The 13,830-nt window shown below is 43.7% G+C and overlaps 1 protein-coding gene across 1 annotated transcript; it reads left to right on the top strand.

Moving 5' to 3' along the window:
- The first annotated feature begins 1,601 nt into the window (after window positions 1-1,601).
- Window positions 1,602-4,180, top strand: LOC112894600 (S-type anion channel SLAH4-like). Its single transcript, XM_025962363.1, has 2 exons — window positions 1,602-2,661; window positions 3,610-4,180. The coding sequence occupies exons 1-2, from the start codon at window positions 1,771-1,773 to the stop codon at window positions 3,877-3,879; spliced, it is 1,161 nt and encodes a 386-aa protein (XP_025818148.1). The 5' UTR covers window positions 1,602-1,770; the 3' UTR covers window positions 3,880-4,180.
- Window positions 4,181-13,830: the final 9,650 nt, after the last annotated feature.

The following is a 13,830-nucleotide window of genomic DNA, read 5'->3' as shown; positions in this document are numbered from 1 at the left end:
GGATGACCCTTTAGTCCCGATTGGTGGCTCCAACTCGGAAAAAAGGATCTTTAGTACCGGTTGATGGCTCTAACCCAGACTAAAGATTTTTTTACGAATTAGTTTAAAAGGAAGTCATCCCATTTAAAGTTACATGTGCTGTGTAGGTGGGGTGGTAAAAAAAGTTATGTGTGAGACAAGGGGTCTCGGATTAAGTCCTAGGCATAGAGTAAATTTTTTACCTTTCCACAAACCTTTAGTTCTAAGTGTGTGAACCAGGACCCGGATTATTAATTCTGGTTCCATAACCGGGACTAAGGAGGTTGGGAATCGGGACTAGGAGATTAGGCAACCGGCAAAGATATATATACTTTGTAACTACGCCCATCCGATCGAGTCAAAAATACTTTATGTGCAACTACGCCCGGAGTCAAAAATACTTTATGTGCAACTACGCCCGTCCGATCGAGTCAAAAGTCAAAACCCACTCCATATATGATTCAGGTAGGCAGCTGGAGATCTACCGCGGACAAGACCAACAATGGCGGTGATGGCACCGGGCGAGGGGTGCTGCATAGAGGTGGGACTTGGGCCAGCCCGCCCCGGCCCCCTCTGCCTCGTGCCATGTTGGATCTGCTCCTAGGTACGCAAGGTACGTCGTGCCGTACCATAATGGCACATAAACTTTTTACTAAACCTAAGCACGGCCCACGGCACGTCTTCGTGCCGTGCTAGCCCAAGCATAGCTCTCAGTATATTTTGCAGTTCTTGTTCTATGAATACTTGTATATTTTTAAGGTTCTCATTCTATGGATACTTGTATGTTGTTTAAGTAATTACCGCTATATCAAAAGATTTCTATGCATAGAAAATGAAAATCATCTTTTTTAAATAACTTTATTAAAGAATAATGGTTGTTAATTAGAAAGTAGTATAAATTGATTGATATTTGAACAACTGGCTACATAAAAGTCGACGAGCCATTTTCATGCCATGCTGATCAAGCACGACCCAAAATACGGGCCATGCCATACGGTCCATCGTGCTAAGATCTTAGGCACGGCACGGCCCTCGTGTTCGTGTCGTACCGGTACTGCGTAAAATTTTTCATGCCGTACCGTGCTCGGATTGCTAAAAATCTGCCCTAGCCCGTCCAAAAATAGCATGACCCAGATCCTACATGCGTCGGGCAGGGTTGCGCATGCAGCTAGGCCGCAGGCTCAAGATAGATAGATCCGATCCCCAGTCGGACTAGCTAGAGACCGGTGGCATGCAGTGGATTTGGATAGGAGTGAGCGAGGGAGATCGAGCTCGCATGCACATATATTAGCTAGTGATCAGTACAAAATAAATAATGAAGAGAAAGCTAATAAAGCCATGCATGACACATGATGTGGTTGCGATCCAAGTCAGCGCCACCGTGGGCAACATGCACGCACGCAACTGACTGCCTGACTGCCCTAAGAAAAACACTGACTGGCTGCAATGCCATCGATGATCTCCACCGCACGATGCGATGTGAGTAGTACCTAGCTAATAAGAAGCCAGCCAGTTACTGCCTCGCCCACATGTAGCCTGCTGTGTGCTGCAGTGCCTCCTGAATCCTGATCGATGCCTGTAAATAAATATATATACCCATCATGCATCGAGCTGGGCTCATGGAGCTCCGTCGTCCGTCCCCTAGCTAGCTAGCATATATCACATAGCATAGCATGCTAGTACATATATAGAGAGAGTATCCGCAAGACAGGAATCGAGGACGAGATCGATTAAGCAGCAGATTAATTGATCATGGCTGCCGGAGACGAAGCCGCCGCCGCCGCCTCCACCGTGGCCGTCTCCCTCAACAACAACGACAAACCCCGCCGCCACCACCCCGCCGCCTCCGGCAAGGAGGAGAACCGCCACCGCCCGTGGGCGATGCTGACGCGCTTCCACGCCGGCTACTTCCGTATCAGCCTGGCCCTCAGCGGGCAAGCCCTGCTGTGGCGCACGCTCACCAGCGACGACAACTCCTCCACGGCCACGGAGCTGCGGCCCCTTCCCCTGGTGCGCTCGCTTCCCTCCGCCGCCTTCCTGCTGCTCTGGTCGCTGGCGCTGCTCGCCCTCCTCGCCCTCGCCGCTCTCTACGCCGCCCGCTGCCTGCTCCGCTTCCACGCCGTGCGCGCCGAGTTCCGCCACCACGTCGCCATGAACTACCTCTTCGCCCCCTGGATCTCCTGCCTCCTGCTCCTGCAGTCGGCGCCCTTCCTGCGCCCGGACGCGCCGCCCTACCACCTGCTCTGGTGGGCCTTCTCGCTGCCCATCCTGGCGCTGGACGTCAAGATCTACGGGCAGTGGTTCACCCGGGGCCGCAGGTTCCTCTCCATGGTGGCCAACCCGGCCAGCCACATCACCGTCATCGGCAACCTCGTCACGGCCAGGGCGGCCGCCAAGATGGGCTGGCACGAGGGCGCCGTCGCCATCTTCGCCGTCGGGGCCGCGCACTACCTGGTGCTCTTCGTCACGCTCTACCAGAGGTTCCTCGGCTCCGACTCGCTGCCGGCCATGCTTCGCCCGGTCTTCTTCCTCTTCTTCGCGGCGCCGAGCATGGCGTCGCTCGCATGGGACGCCATATCCTCCTCCTTCGACACCTGCTGCAAGATGCTCTTCTTCCTCTCGCTATTCCTCTTCGCGTCCCTGGTACGTAAGTACTAGCAAGCTAGCTAGTAGTATGTAGTAGATGCATGCATACAGTATTAATTATTTTAATTATATTGATTGATGATTGTATTATCTCGATGCAATGCAATAATGCAACATGATCAGGATCGAGTAGGACATAATATATAACAACCCCTATAAAAATAAAAAGAAAGCATGCAGCAAGTGGTAGCTTAGCTAGTGCGCACGCATTACATATATACTGGTATATATGTCTGTATATATTGTATGTCATTTCAACCTTTTTTATTCTCGGGGGCCTAGCTGGTGGAGAGAAAGATAGATACCTACCTGGTCCGATCGATCGAGATGATCCCATCCCATCCGCATAGGACATATACAACATATATATGTAGTTAGTGCCTATAGACTCATTGCCAACCAGAGACAGTAGCTAGTACGTTTATTTCCATGGTGGTGGTCGACCGTACGTGTCGTCATCAACTGAACCAACTATATTGTATTTTATTTATATATATATATATATAATATAACGTATACACATGCACATACGTACATACATATAATCAAATATATAGATATATATGGAAAATTTCAAAAGCATCCCTATTTTTCAAATATATATTATTATACCTTAATACTAGTATATAAAATTGAGTATGTATGTATGTATTATACCCAACGTATATATTAGGTATGTATATAAAATTGGGTACAGATGGTCTAGTATGATCACATACTCAATATATACGTTGGGTATAATACATACATACTCAATTTTATATACTAGTATTAAGGTATAATAATATATATTTGAAAAATAGGGATGCTTTTGAAATTTTCCATATATTCTATATATTTGATTATATCATGAGATACACATGTAGAAGTAGCTACAAGCGCGTGTAGAATAGATTTTATATATATATATATATATATATATAATGCATGGTTGGGTTGCTGCAGGTTTCCCGTCCGGCCTTGTTCAAGCGCGCGATGCGGCGGTTCAGCGTGGCGTGGTGGGCCTACTCCTTCCCTCTGAGCGTGCTGGCGCTGGCGTCCGCCGAGTACGCGCAGGAGGTGCGGCAGGCGGCGGCCAACGGGCTCATGCTGGTGCTCGCCGTGCTGTCCGTGGCCGTCACCCTCGCGCTCATGCTCTTCACCGCCCTGCGCACCGCCGACCTGCTGCCGCACGACGACCCCTTCGACCACGGCTGCCCGCAGCTACCTACATAATATCTTGGTCATTATATATATATATTGCTCTAGATATATGTACATGTATGTATGTGCGTGTGTGTATTGTAGAATAACAAAATTGGCGTATAATGGATTGAATGTATTGAGATCTAGACCGGTATATATAGATACATAACTTGGAGGGCAAAGAGCCTCTCGTACAAGTATGGTAGGATATGGAGATATCCCTAATATATGCATAGCTTCCACATATACGTATATCTGTATGAGAGTATATATGTATCATGTACGTACACTCTTGTATATAGTTATATAGATATATACATTTATACACATACATATATACGTACACTAGGTGTGTGCCCGTGCTTTGCTACGGACAAAACAAACATAAAATTCCCACTACATTCCTGAGCAAGACAATTAATTGGATGAAGCCAATGTGAAACATGACCACATAGATGTCTGTCGAACTATTTTGTACTGTGCCAATCTTGTAAAAGGAAATTGACATTGTATGCACCTTTTATGTTTCTTCATTTAACACCAAGTTCGCAACATGAAAAATAAAGACGGTCTAAATGAAAGCACTTTCATTGTTCCATTCTTCTATTGACTTGCAACGTGGCAGTCATGTATATATGGATCAGAGTACAAACATGAACTTGACTGTGTATTTTGAATAACTGAAGTTGCTAGTAGTTAGCACTTGCTAATAGCCGCCTCAACGTTGTCACTAACTAATCAAATTAATCATTATCCATAAAATGAAGGTGTGGTCAGTCATAGACTAAGCACTCAGGAACATACACTGTACTGAACAAACTCCAAGCATTCATGTTCCCAAACTACATTGGCATTGCATTTGTCATACAATATATGTATGGTCAGATAACTTACACTTCTGGTGCATTTTGCTTCTTCTTTGAGACTTTGACGCGGCATCGTCGTCATCATAATTATCAGAATTCCATGCGTACTTGTTTGTTGGAGAAAAGAAGAACTTGTCTTTATTCCACCCTTTGAAAACTCCACTCTCTTGCAGTATTGAGCTGTTCGTCAGAACAACGAATAAAACTTGTTCAAAAAAGAACAACGAAAAAACATTGCTATATCTGACACAGTACATGCAGTACATAATCATGAATTGGTTGGTTACCTGATCCTTCTCGAAGAGAGTACCCCAGTCGTTGGCCTCGACAAGCTTATCCAGTAATTCAGATTGCCCATCCAGTTGACAACCTGCAAAAGTAAATAAAAAATCTGCCCATTAGAAGTACATAATGTGTGGGGCAAGCTTGACTTGAGCGATTAAATGTATTAGATAGAGATGAAGCAAGGCAGGAGCATGGTGATGAGCTAAACCAAGGATCACTACACCAAAAATTCTCTAGCTCAGAATCCTAAATACCTGAAAAATCTGAACTGTATCCTGAAATTTCGCAAAATCAGAACACCTATATAGTTCTAAGAACCATCCCTGGAATTGCATCCCGGCCTGAAATGTATGTACATCATCGGCATGTACCAATTTCTTGATCAGAAGGCAAAACACAATGTGCGGTAGGGAGTTGATAAAACCAAGAGCAATATTCTAGTTCAAAAGGTCTATGCGCTATGAAACTTTTCGTTATGATCATCAGATATGACTGCACATTGAGAACCAGTAGATATAACTAAATGGAAAGAACTGAAACAAGATGTTTCTTTTGGTTTTAGCATTTGGTAAATCATAATATATATCTTTCTTTATGTGGTAATAAAAAATATGAATATTTAGTCTTTAGGCACCGAGCGTCAGCATTATGTTTTTAGCCTATGTCCAGCTCTAACACACTTACACACATAACAAAAGTCTCGAATCTAAGACCACAACGCAATAATGAGGTACTTTTTGTAAACTACAAACCAATATGAAAATATGCCCACCTGAAAAGCGATTCTTTGCTAGCTGATTTACAATTCATCCGTATAAATATTTACATACGATCCATTTTACCTACGATTCGGACATCGAAACATCTTTACGTCAAAAAGTTTTGAATATAAAAATTGCTCAAAATTTAAAACCTAAGCTTTGCTACAGAAAATTTTTTTAAAATAAATGATAACCAAAAATGCTGAATATAATAAAAAAAGATAGTACAAAAATAATATTTTAATACTTAAATGGTAGCATGACGACAATAGATATACCAAGTACAACAACGGGCTGCAGATCATGATACCTATATATACAATGATTACTACTCTATGCATGAACTAAAGTTTATATCAACTACAATCCGACAACATGAAATACGGGTCCTGCACGGCAAAGCCGCGTGCCTTTCTAGTGCTAATGAGAGCTTTTATCAGCCCCTGCCCTTATCTTCTACTAGCCTATCAACCCATGCTCCTGGACGGGCTAATTAGAATTAATATAAAAATAAAGCTTATAGCTGATAATTTTATCTCACGCCCTCTTTCATAGTTTTATCTATTAAATATTTTAAGACATACTCTAAAATACATATTTATCATTATCTAGTTGCAATAGATTTTATTTTTTATCACACCTCCATGTGTGTTTGATATATATTTAATTGAACCATTTATTTGTGAACCGGTATTCTTATCTTTTCCATCATACATGAATATATGAGACACATATCATGGGTAGCATTTTTTATATAAATAATAACATAAATAATATACTAATAATAATAGAAATAGTAATTTAGAATTTTATATTGGTGCACTTTAATATTTTGTTATAATTATATAATTTAGATTCAGATTTAGGGGTATTTTTGTCAGACCCGGGGCCACGGGACTGGGTACATAACGTAGTTTAAGGGGGATTAAGGGATTAAGTCCGTCTTATCTCTTATTTACCTCGTTTATCTCTTATTTATCCCGTTTAAATAGGAGATAGAGCTAACCGATACAGAGGGAATCTACTCGAGATACGTTCTGGTACGATTTCTCAGCTGGTGTTGGTTAGTATTTTTGTAACCCTGGCCTCTCGGATATATAAGGGAGGTCAGGGACCCCCCTCTAAAAGGCAGAAGATCATTAGGTCATTCTACACCAAAGGCAATACAAACCACCATATAGGACGTAGGGTGTTACGCATCTTGCGGCCCGAACCTGTCTAAGCTTTGTGTTCCTTGTACCTTCGAGTTTCTGGTCTCGGCGTCTCCTCACCCAAAACTTACCACCTTGGGTATGTCCCTCGGTGGGCAGCCGGTTAAACACTGACAGCTGGCGCGCCAGGTAGTGGAGCGCGTCGAAGATCCACCGGCGAGCTCGATGGCATCTTTCAAATTCGTCAGGTCATTTCCCTCCCGCTGCATCGCAGATGGTGTGGGCAATTTTTGGCGATTCCTCGTCGACATGAAGCCAAAGACCTCCGCTGCGGATTCCTACAGCGACCTCGACAAAATTGTTGATGGGCTCGACAACTTGCCGCTCCATGCTTCTGCAACAAGGATCGAGATGGAGCCTGCTCCAAGCTCGACTTCTCCCAGCGTTGCGGCAACCTCCCCTGGGTTGGACTCGTTCCAATCTAGGGATCTGCGTAGCCGATCCCAACTCGGTTCATGCAAACCGGCCACTGATTTTCAGGAGGCCAACGTCTCTGGGTTCCTCTCCACGCTAGAGAAGGACATGGACTTTCTGCTCCAGGATGGCAAGCCAGAAGCCACCACGTGTCGGGGGGCTTCGGGTTGTTCTGGCACCATCAATCTGGTGATCACCTCTTTGCCGGAGGGGCGCATTGTGCATTGGAGGGGTATGATGTTCTCCGATCTACTCGAGGCAGAGGGTCGACTTGTGGCTCATCTCGAGCCCTTGCCCTTTCAAGAGGGCAGGCCATTGGCTACCGCGGCGGAGGGGTCGACTGAACTAGTCGATGAAAGCTCTCACGAGCTTTCCTCCCGCCAGGTGCTAATGGAGGAATAAGGCGAGGACGATGGGGATCTTCCCATCGTCAACTTCGAAGCGGTCTCCGAAGATGAGATCACGGCCAACGCCGGCGACGAGAACGACGCCGATCGTGAGGCGCGGCGGGCCAGGAATAGGGCCCGCACAATCCGGCGGAGGAGGGCCAATGAGCGTAGGCGATCTATGAACAGCGAGCTTGACCCTGAGTTCGCCGCCGTAAGCGAACGGGGTTTCAGGACTCCGGTGGCCAACATCGCCAGGGTGACGGCCATCCTCGAGAGCAGTCATGATCCAGAAGTGCGTCAAGCGCTCCTTTATGCGCAAAGGGCCTGGATTCAGCTGGATCAGCACAACCCAGCGTCCACCATCAGGGAGGAGCGCGTGGGTGAGAGTCGGAGCCAGGCTCACAGCCGAACGGCTGGCGGCCGTCCTCTACACCAGCTCAGCAACGACAACACTCACGGAAGCCAGGCTCCTGGCGGGAGGCAGCAGCCACCACCAGGGGGTCATCCGCGGTAGGCCAATCATCGACTTCCTCCAGAGGACCTGCGCCAACACATCGATGAAGGTCGTGACGCGCGGACCGTGATCTCCTCCAGGCGCAAGGTCCGCGAAGAAGTCGAAACTGAAGGTACTGACTGTAGCGACCGATTCCCTGCCTTTTCTGCACGTTTCAGCAGCTACAAATACCCGGAGGGTTTCAAACCGATCGGCATCACCAAGTACGACGGCAAGCAAGCCCCTCAGCAGTGGCTCCGTTGCTACTCCATGGCCATTGAGGTCGCAGGGGGGTCGAATATCACCAAAGTCGTCTACTTCCCGATGGCTTTGGACCCAGCGCCGCTCACTTGGTTGGAGAGCCTCAGCAACAACTCGATCGACTCCTGAGAGCGCCTCAAGAGGGTCTTCATCGACAACTTCCAGGGAGCGATTGCTCGTGCAGGTACTCGTCATGATCTTGCTCAGTGTAAGCAGAAACATAATGAGCTTCTGCGGTCCTACACACGTCGCTTCTTCGACGTCCGCGCCACCATCGCGAACATCTCGGAGGACGACATCATCGATTGTTTCTACAACGGCATCACCGACCCGGGCATCTACAGAGATTTTGGGCGGAACAGGCCGAAGACTGTTGCGGGCCTTCGTGATATGATGCACGATTGGTCCGAACAGGAGACAAATTTCTATAGATGACATATAAAGTGATATAAAATCTTCAAATCTAAATTCATGATATAATTTCTTTTAAGATAACCATTTCAAACCATTCTGAGCAAAAATTTGTTAAGTATACCTTTTGAACTTTAATCAATTAGATCTCTTAATCATGAATTATGAAGTAATCTATTTTTTTAAAATATTCAAAATCTTATAACATTCTTTACTCAAAAAGTTAAAATTCAAATTTAAATCTGAATTTAACTCCAATTTATGTTTTAATATTTATCTTGGATTAGTTTAATTTATTTATAATACAATTAACTAAATCTTTTCAGTGAAGTTTATCTAATTAGATCTTTTAATCAAAATCTTTTAAATACACAATAAGCTGTGTTTAAGTTTTCGAAACTTTATAACTCTAATTACTTAGGGTTCACATTCAAATTTGAATTTAATTTAAACTTGAATACTTAATTTCTATTTTCAATTAAATTAATGCTTTAGTCATGGGATAATACTTATGATGCAAGGCTTAGATTCCTTTTTATGCCATGAGTGCTTGAATGTTAACCTTTTGGATTGTAGCTAATCTTTGAAGTATAACTTGTGTCCTTCTTGTTTAGCCTTGTGTAAAAATTTTCAAGTCTTTTCCTGCTCTTTAGCTATGGAATTTAAGTGTCTTGTGTTGTAGTTGATGAAATGTTTATTTGTAGATTTTAATCTTGCTAGGACCTTTTCTGTAAAATCAGCACACCCCGGCCTTTATCGATCACATACCTTTAGGATACACTTATCGACTACACACCTATCGGCTAGGTACTCTGTCGGATTAAAATGTAAATCGGCTATGTGTGAACCTTTGTTAAACAGCCGATTTATCTGAGTTTTCACACTAGATCTTAGGATTCTTGCTTTCGGCTAATCCAAGCTGATTTTAGTTGTTTTCCATATAGGTCAATTGTGTCCGATCAAATCTTAATTTTCTCATCTTTACCGGCACACTTCTACCTGCCGATTTGTCGGCTAAGAAGTCAGTCACGTACAACCCATCAACTATACACCTATCGACCACATTCTCGTTAGACTAGTTTCGCACTTGTGGTCTCACCAACCTAGTATAATATTAGTGTTCTGTTACACCTAATTCTTGAAATAGGTCTAACTTAGCTAACCCTATCGGCTGTACGGCACTCAATTGTTGTGTTGACGTAATCCAGCCGATGCAACCACACCCAGTTACTTAGGATAATACTTAAGCACATCTCAGTTAAGACACGCCTCCGTTAGACATGACCAAAGCACATCCATCGGCTAAACCTGATGCATCCTCATCAGTTAAAGCCAAGACCTTTACACCAACCAATTAGATAACCGAACATGCTACCCAATGAAGTTAGAATAAATGTTTAGGGTAATCCACCTTGTTGCTTAACATAACTAGTTACTTTGGTTGATACCCGATAAATGACTGCCCAGTACAGGGTAGTTAGGTTGTTTGTCGAAATGTAATGTTCTTTTATTTGAATTGCAACTTTATCGTGAATTGAAATGAAAATGTATGCATCCATTGAACTCCATCTTGCATATCATGTAGACTCGATCTCTCCCGCCGACAGAAATTACCAGTTAATCCCGGAACCAGAAGAAGGTTGTTCTGAAGACCTCAAGAACTTCGTCCGGGAATTCTTTGAAGGCCCGAACCAAAGTTCGGACGTTATTAACTTGACTAACCCCAGCCCCGCCAGTAAAGGCAAGCCCCGGACATAACCCACTATTTTAATTATACTGCAACCTATATCTATTTATGTATTCTATGCATTAAGTTCTTAGGAATTGCTTGAAACCCTAGTTGCATTCTCCTAGGAACCAATGTGATGGATACTAGTACTTGAGTCCGACTAGCTGCTATGCTAATAGGGCCGGTAGAAGTCGGGTGATTTCCTGTCACTCGCGCGATATAGGAGTTGTAATGATTACATTCCTGTTATCACTATAAGGATGCCGGACGGGAGTTATGTGAGGTATCATGGTTGAGGTGATACCCCGTCTGTGTTGTTAAATTGGATAAGGCCGCGGGGTGTGTTAGCGGTGGTTAAGCATTTGAAAGTACTAACCACATGCCGTGAAATATGGTAAGCGGTAAGCCTAGTAGCCAATCGGCCCGAGAAGTGGACATACCTCCCACCACTCGATTTGCTTCTTTTGGTTACTCATGTTCGACTGAGGAAATACGTGTTGCAAGGGCAACCAGGAATACGGGTTTTGTAGTCGCGCTACAGACGTATGTCCTGCACACATTGGGTGTGCGTATGTTCCTGCAGTCGCTTGTGGTGGCTCTGATCCACGAGTCGGAATGAAAGGCAAACGGTTGCTTCGGAACGACCCTGTGGTGTTCCAAGCGTGTGAGTTAGGTTTACCTTGCAAGGTTAAATTCGATTCGGATCGTCCGCCTCTCACGATGTTTGAGACTACTTAATCCCTTTATCACACAGAGTAAGAAGAGCAACTATATGATAAGTAATACTGATGGATGAGATAAAGAGCTTTACCTTGCTTGCTTAGTTATAAGTGCTTATCTAGAATGGATAATCACATAGAACTTGAAAGCTAAAAGTTGAAAATAAGGATCTACTCTTAGTTGCTTTTCAGCTGAAACTAAACCCAGAACTTTTACAGGCCTTCATAAGTCTAGTTATGGGCTAAAGTATACCCAATTCCGGGTAAGCCTTGCTGAGTATTAGTATACTCAGCCTTGCTAGCTTTATGTTTTTCAGGTAAAGCCTTTGAAGACCCTACTCTTTCCTTGTCATGGCCCTGTGCTTTTCCAGAAGATTGGTCCGAGGAATGGGATCCGTCCCCGACCAATACTGATGATCTCGAGTGATGTCGTGTCTGGGCTTAGCATGACATCCGTCTTATCGACGAGTTGTAATCATCGTGTATGTTTTTCCGCTGCTAAAGATCATAGCTTAAACAGTTGTATTGTTTTCTCTAAGTTTGAAACTTTGTACTACTTTTATAAACTCTTGTAATGTAATTCCCTGTTATGTAAAATGTGATGGTGATTGTATCTCTGGACTCACCTTCGTGTGAGGTAACCTTATTTGATCCTGTGTATCGGTGGTTTATCGGGACGTTACCCGACAGGCCAAGGGATTATACCGTTTGAAGCACGTTGGAGCCCTCGGAAGTGGACTCGCGTACTTGAGCCGGTATAATTCAGGTTGGTTCTGCCACAGCTGGTATCAGAGCTATAAGGTTACCCTGGAGATACATTTTACCTTAAAAATGATTTCAGTATAAAAATTTGACCAACAAAGTATTTGGCAAAACTACGTTGGATTCGTTAAGAATTGTACTTAGTACGTAAAGCCCTAGGGTAATGCTTATAAGGGAAATAGAGGTGGCTATTATATATATATATAATACTAACTACCAGCATTACTTTTCTGTCAAAACTTAAATTCATGCACAACTCAACCTTACATTCTGTAACGACACCTTCGACGATGAGGTAAGAAGGTAAGGATCCTCAGCCAACTGAGGGAGCTTGGCCTTCCCGTCGGTGATGCGAACCGAACGCTGTTTCTCAAGCAGTGGCCTACTTGAGATGCTGCCAATGTACCAACTTCGGTTGACTACATTGGGAGTATATGGTTCGGCGCAGGGTATGGCGATCGCAGATCATACCCCCGCATTTTGCGGTACCCCCCGTGAATACGTTGTTTCGATAACGTATGCTAACGTTGTCTGTACGGCGGTAATTGTACAGATGCTGTTTCTATAGTGAACAGTAATGTTTGGGGACGCTTTCATGACATGCTGGCATGAAAGGTTCAACATATATATATATATATATTGTGATTTTCTGCAGGTATGCTAACCTCGTTGCGTAAGCTTGAACGTAAGAACGATTAATATATATATAGGGAGAGACATATTTATATGATGCCACCGTAACTAACCACGTAAGACCAAGATTACTTGGCAGTTATTTTTTTTTTTTTTTTTTGTTTGTGAGGACGTGTAGAACGTGCATGCATCATGACATCTTGGATTGACCTGATTGTCTTGTTTGTTACGTTAATGTATTGAAACATGTGCTTGTATCTGAATGCCTGCCTAGACTTTGTGTTGTAGGAGTTAACGTAATTTGTTAGGCTATCTTAGAGTTAAAGAAGTCTTTTGTGAATCAAGTGGAATGGGTTATGTTTGAACCCAATCACGGATTTTAGTTTGACCACTAAATCAAATCTTTGATTCTGCTTTGAATCTGTTTCGGCAGAACCATTAAGCTTCTCCTTTGATAGTTAAACCTTGATAATCATCAGGAAATTCTTCAATCCATCATTCAGTGATTCATCTATCCTCTCTTGATGTTGTACCTTATCTTGTTGGCCATTCTGGTTACAACATCTGAAAATTTGTACCTTCGATTTTTGCTCAGATGATTTTGGATAAATTAAAAAGATGTATGACAATAATTACATTTTGCATACAATTCTCCCGGCAAAAAGTCATGCATCATAACATATACCATTTTGGTCAATGCATGGTGTTGCATCATCATCAAAAGCCCGTAGACTAACTAACGAGTGTGCCTCCTGTACAGCTTTAGGTTGTCTTCGGCTTCTTAAGACCTATCTTGCTGCTGTTGGCACTATAGGGTTGCTATTCCTCTTTTGTGGTGGTGTTTAATCACATAACCATGATGCCGTGTCGGAACCTAAGGCCTCATGTGCACTGCAGTCACATGATTGAGCCATTAGGAGCGCACTGGTGACTGGGTCTATGTGATGTAACCCCACTGCAATCTCTTCTTGTGCAACCTTACTAGTGTCCTAACTTTTGATCCTCGTTTAAGGATATAGGACTGTCCAGGTGTTAGCTACGAGAGAA

Source organism: Panicum hallii, chromosome 5 (assembly GCF_002211085.1).
Source record: "Panicum hallii strain FIL2 chromosome 5, PHallii_v3.1, whole genome shotgun sequence".
Classification (NCBI taxonomy): Eukaryota; Viridiplantae; Streptophyta; class Magnoliopsida; order Poales; family Poaceae; genus Panicum; species Panicum hallii.
Note: the sequence above shows the minus strand (reverse complement) of the source record. Positions and strands in the feature narration are given on the sequence as shown.

Excerpts from the sequence above, each read along its gene's own strand:
- LOC112894600 (XM_025962363.1), top strand. The coding sequence starts at position 1,771 with ATGGCTGCCGGAGACGAAGCCGCCGCCGCCGCCTCCACCGTGGCCGTC. Across the intron at positions 2,662-3,609 it reads TATTCCTCTTCGCGTCCCTG|GTTTCCCGTCCGGCCTTGTT; the intron begins GTACGTAAGTAC and ends GGGTTGCTGCAG.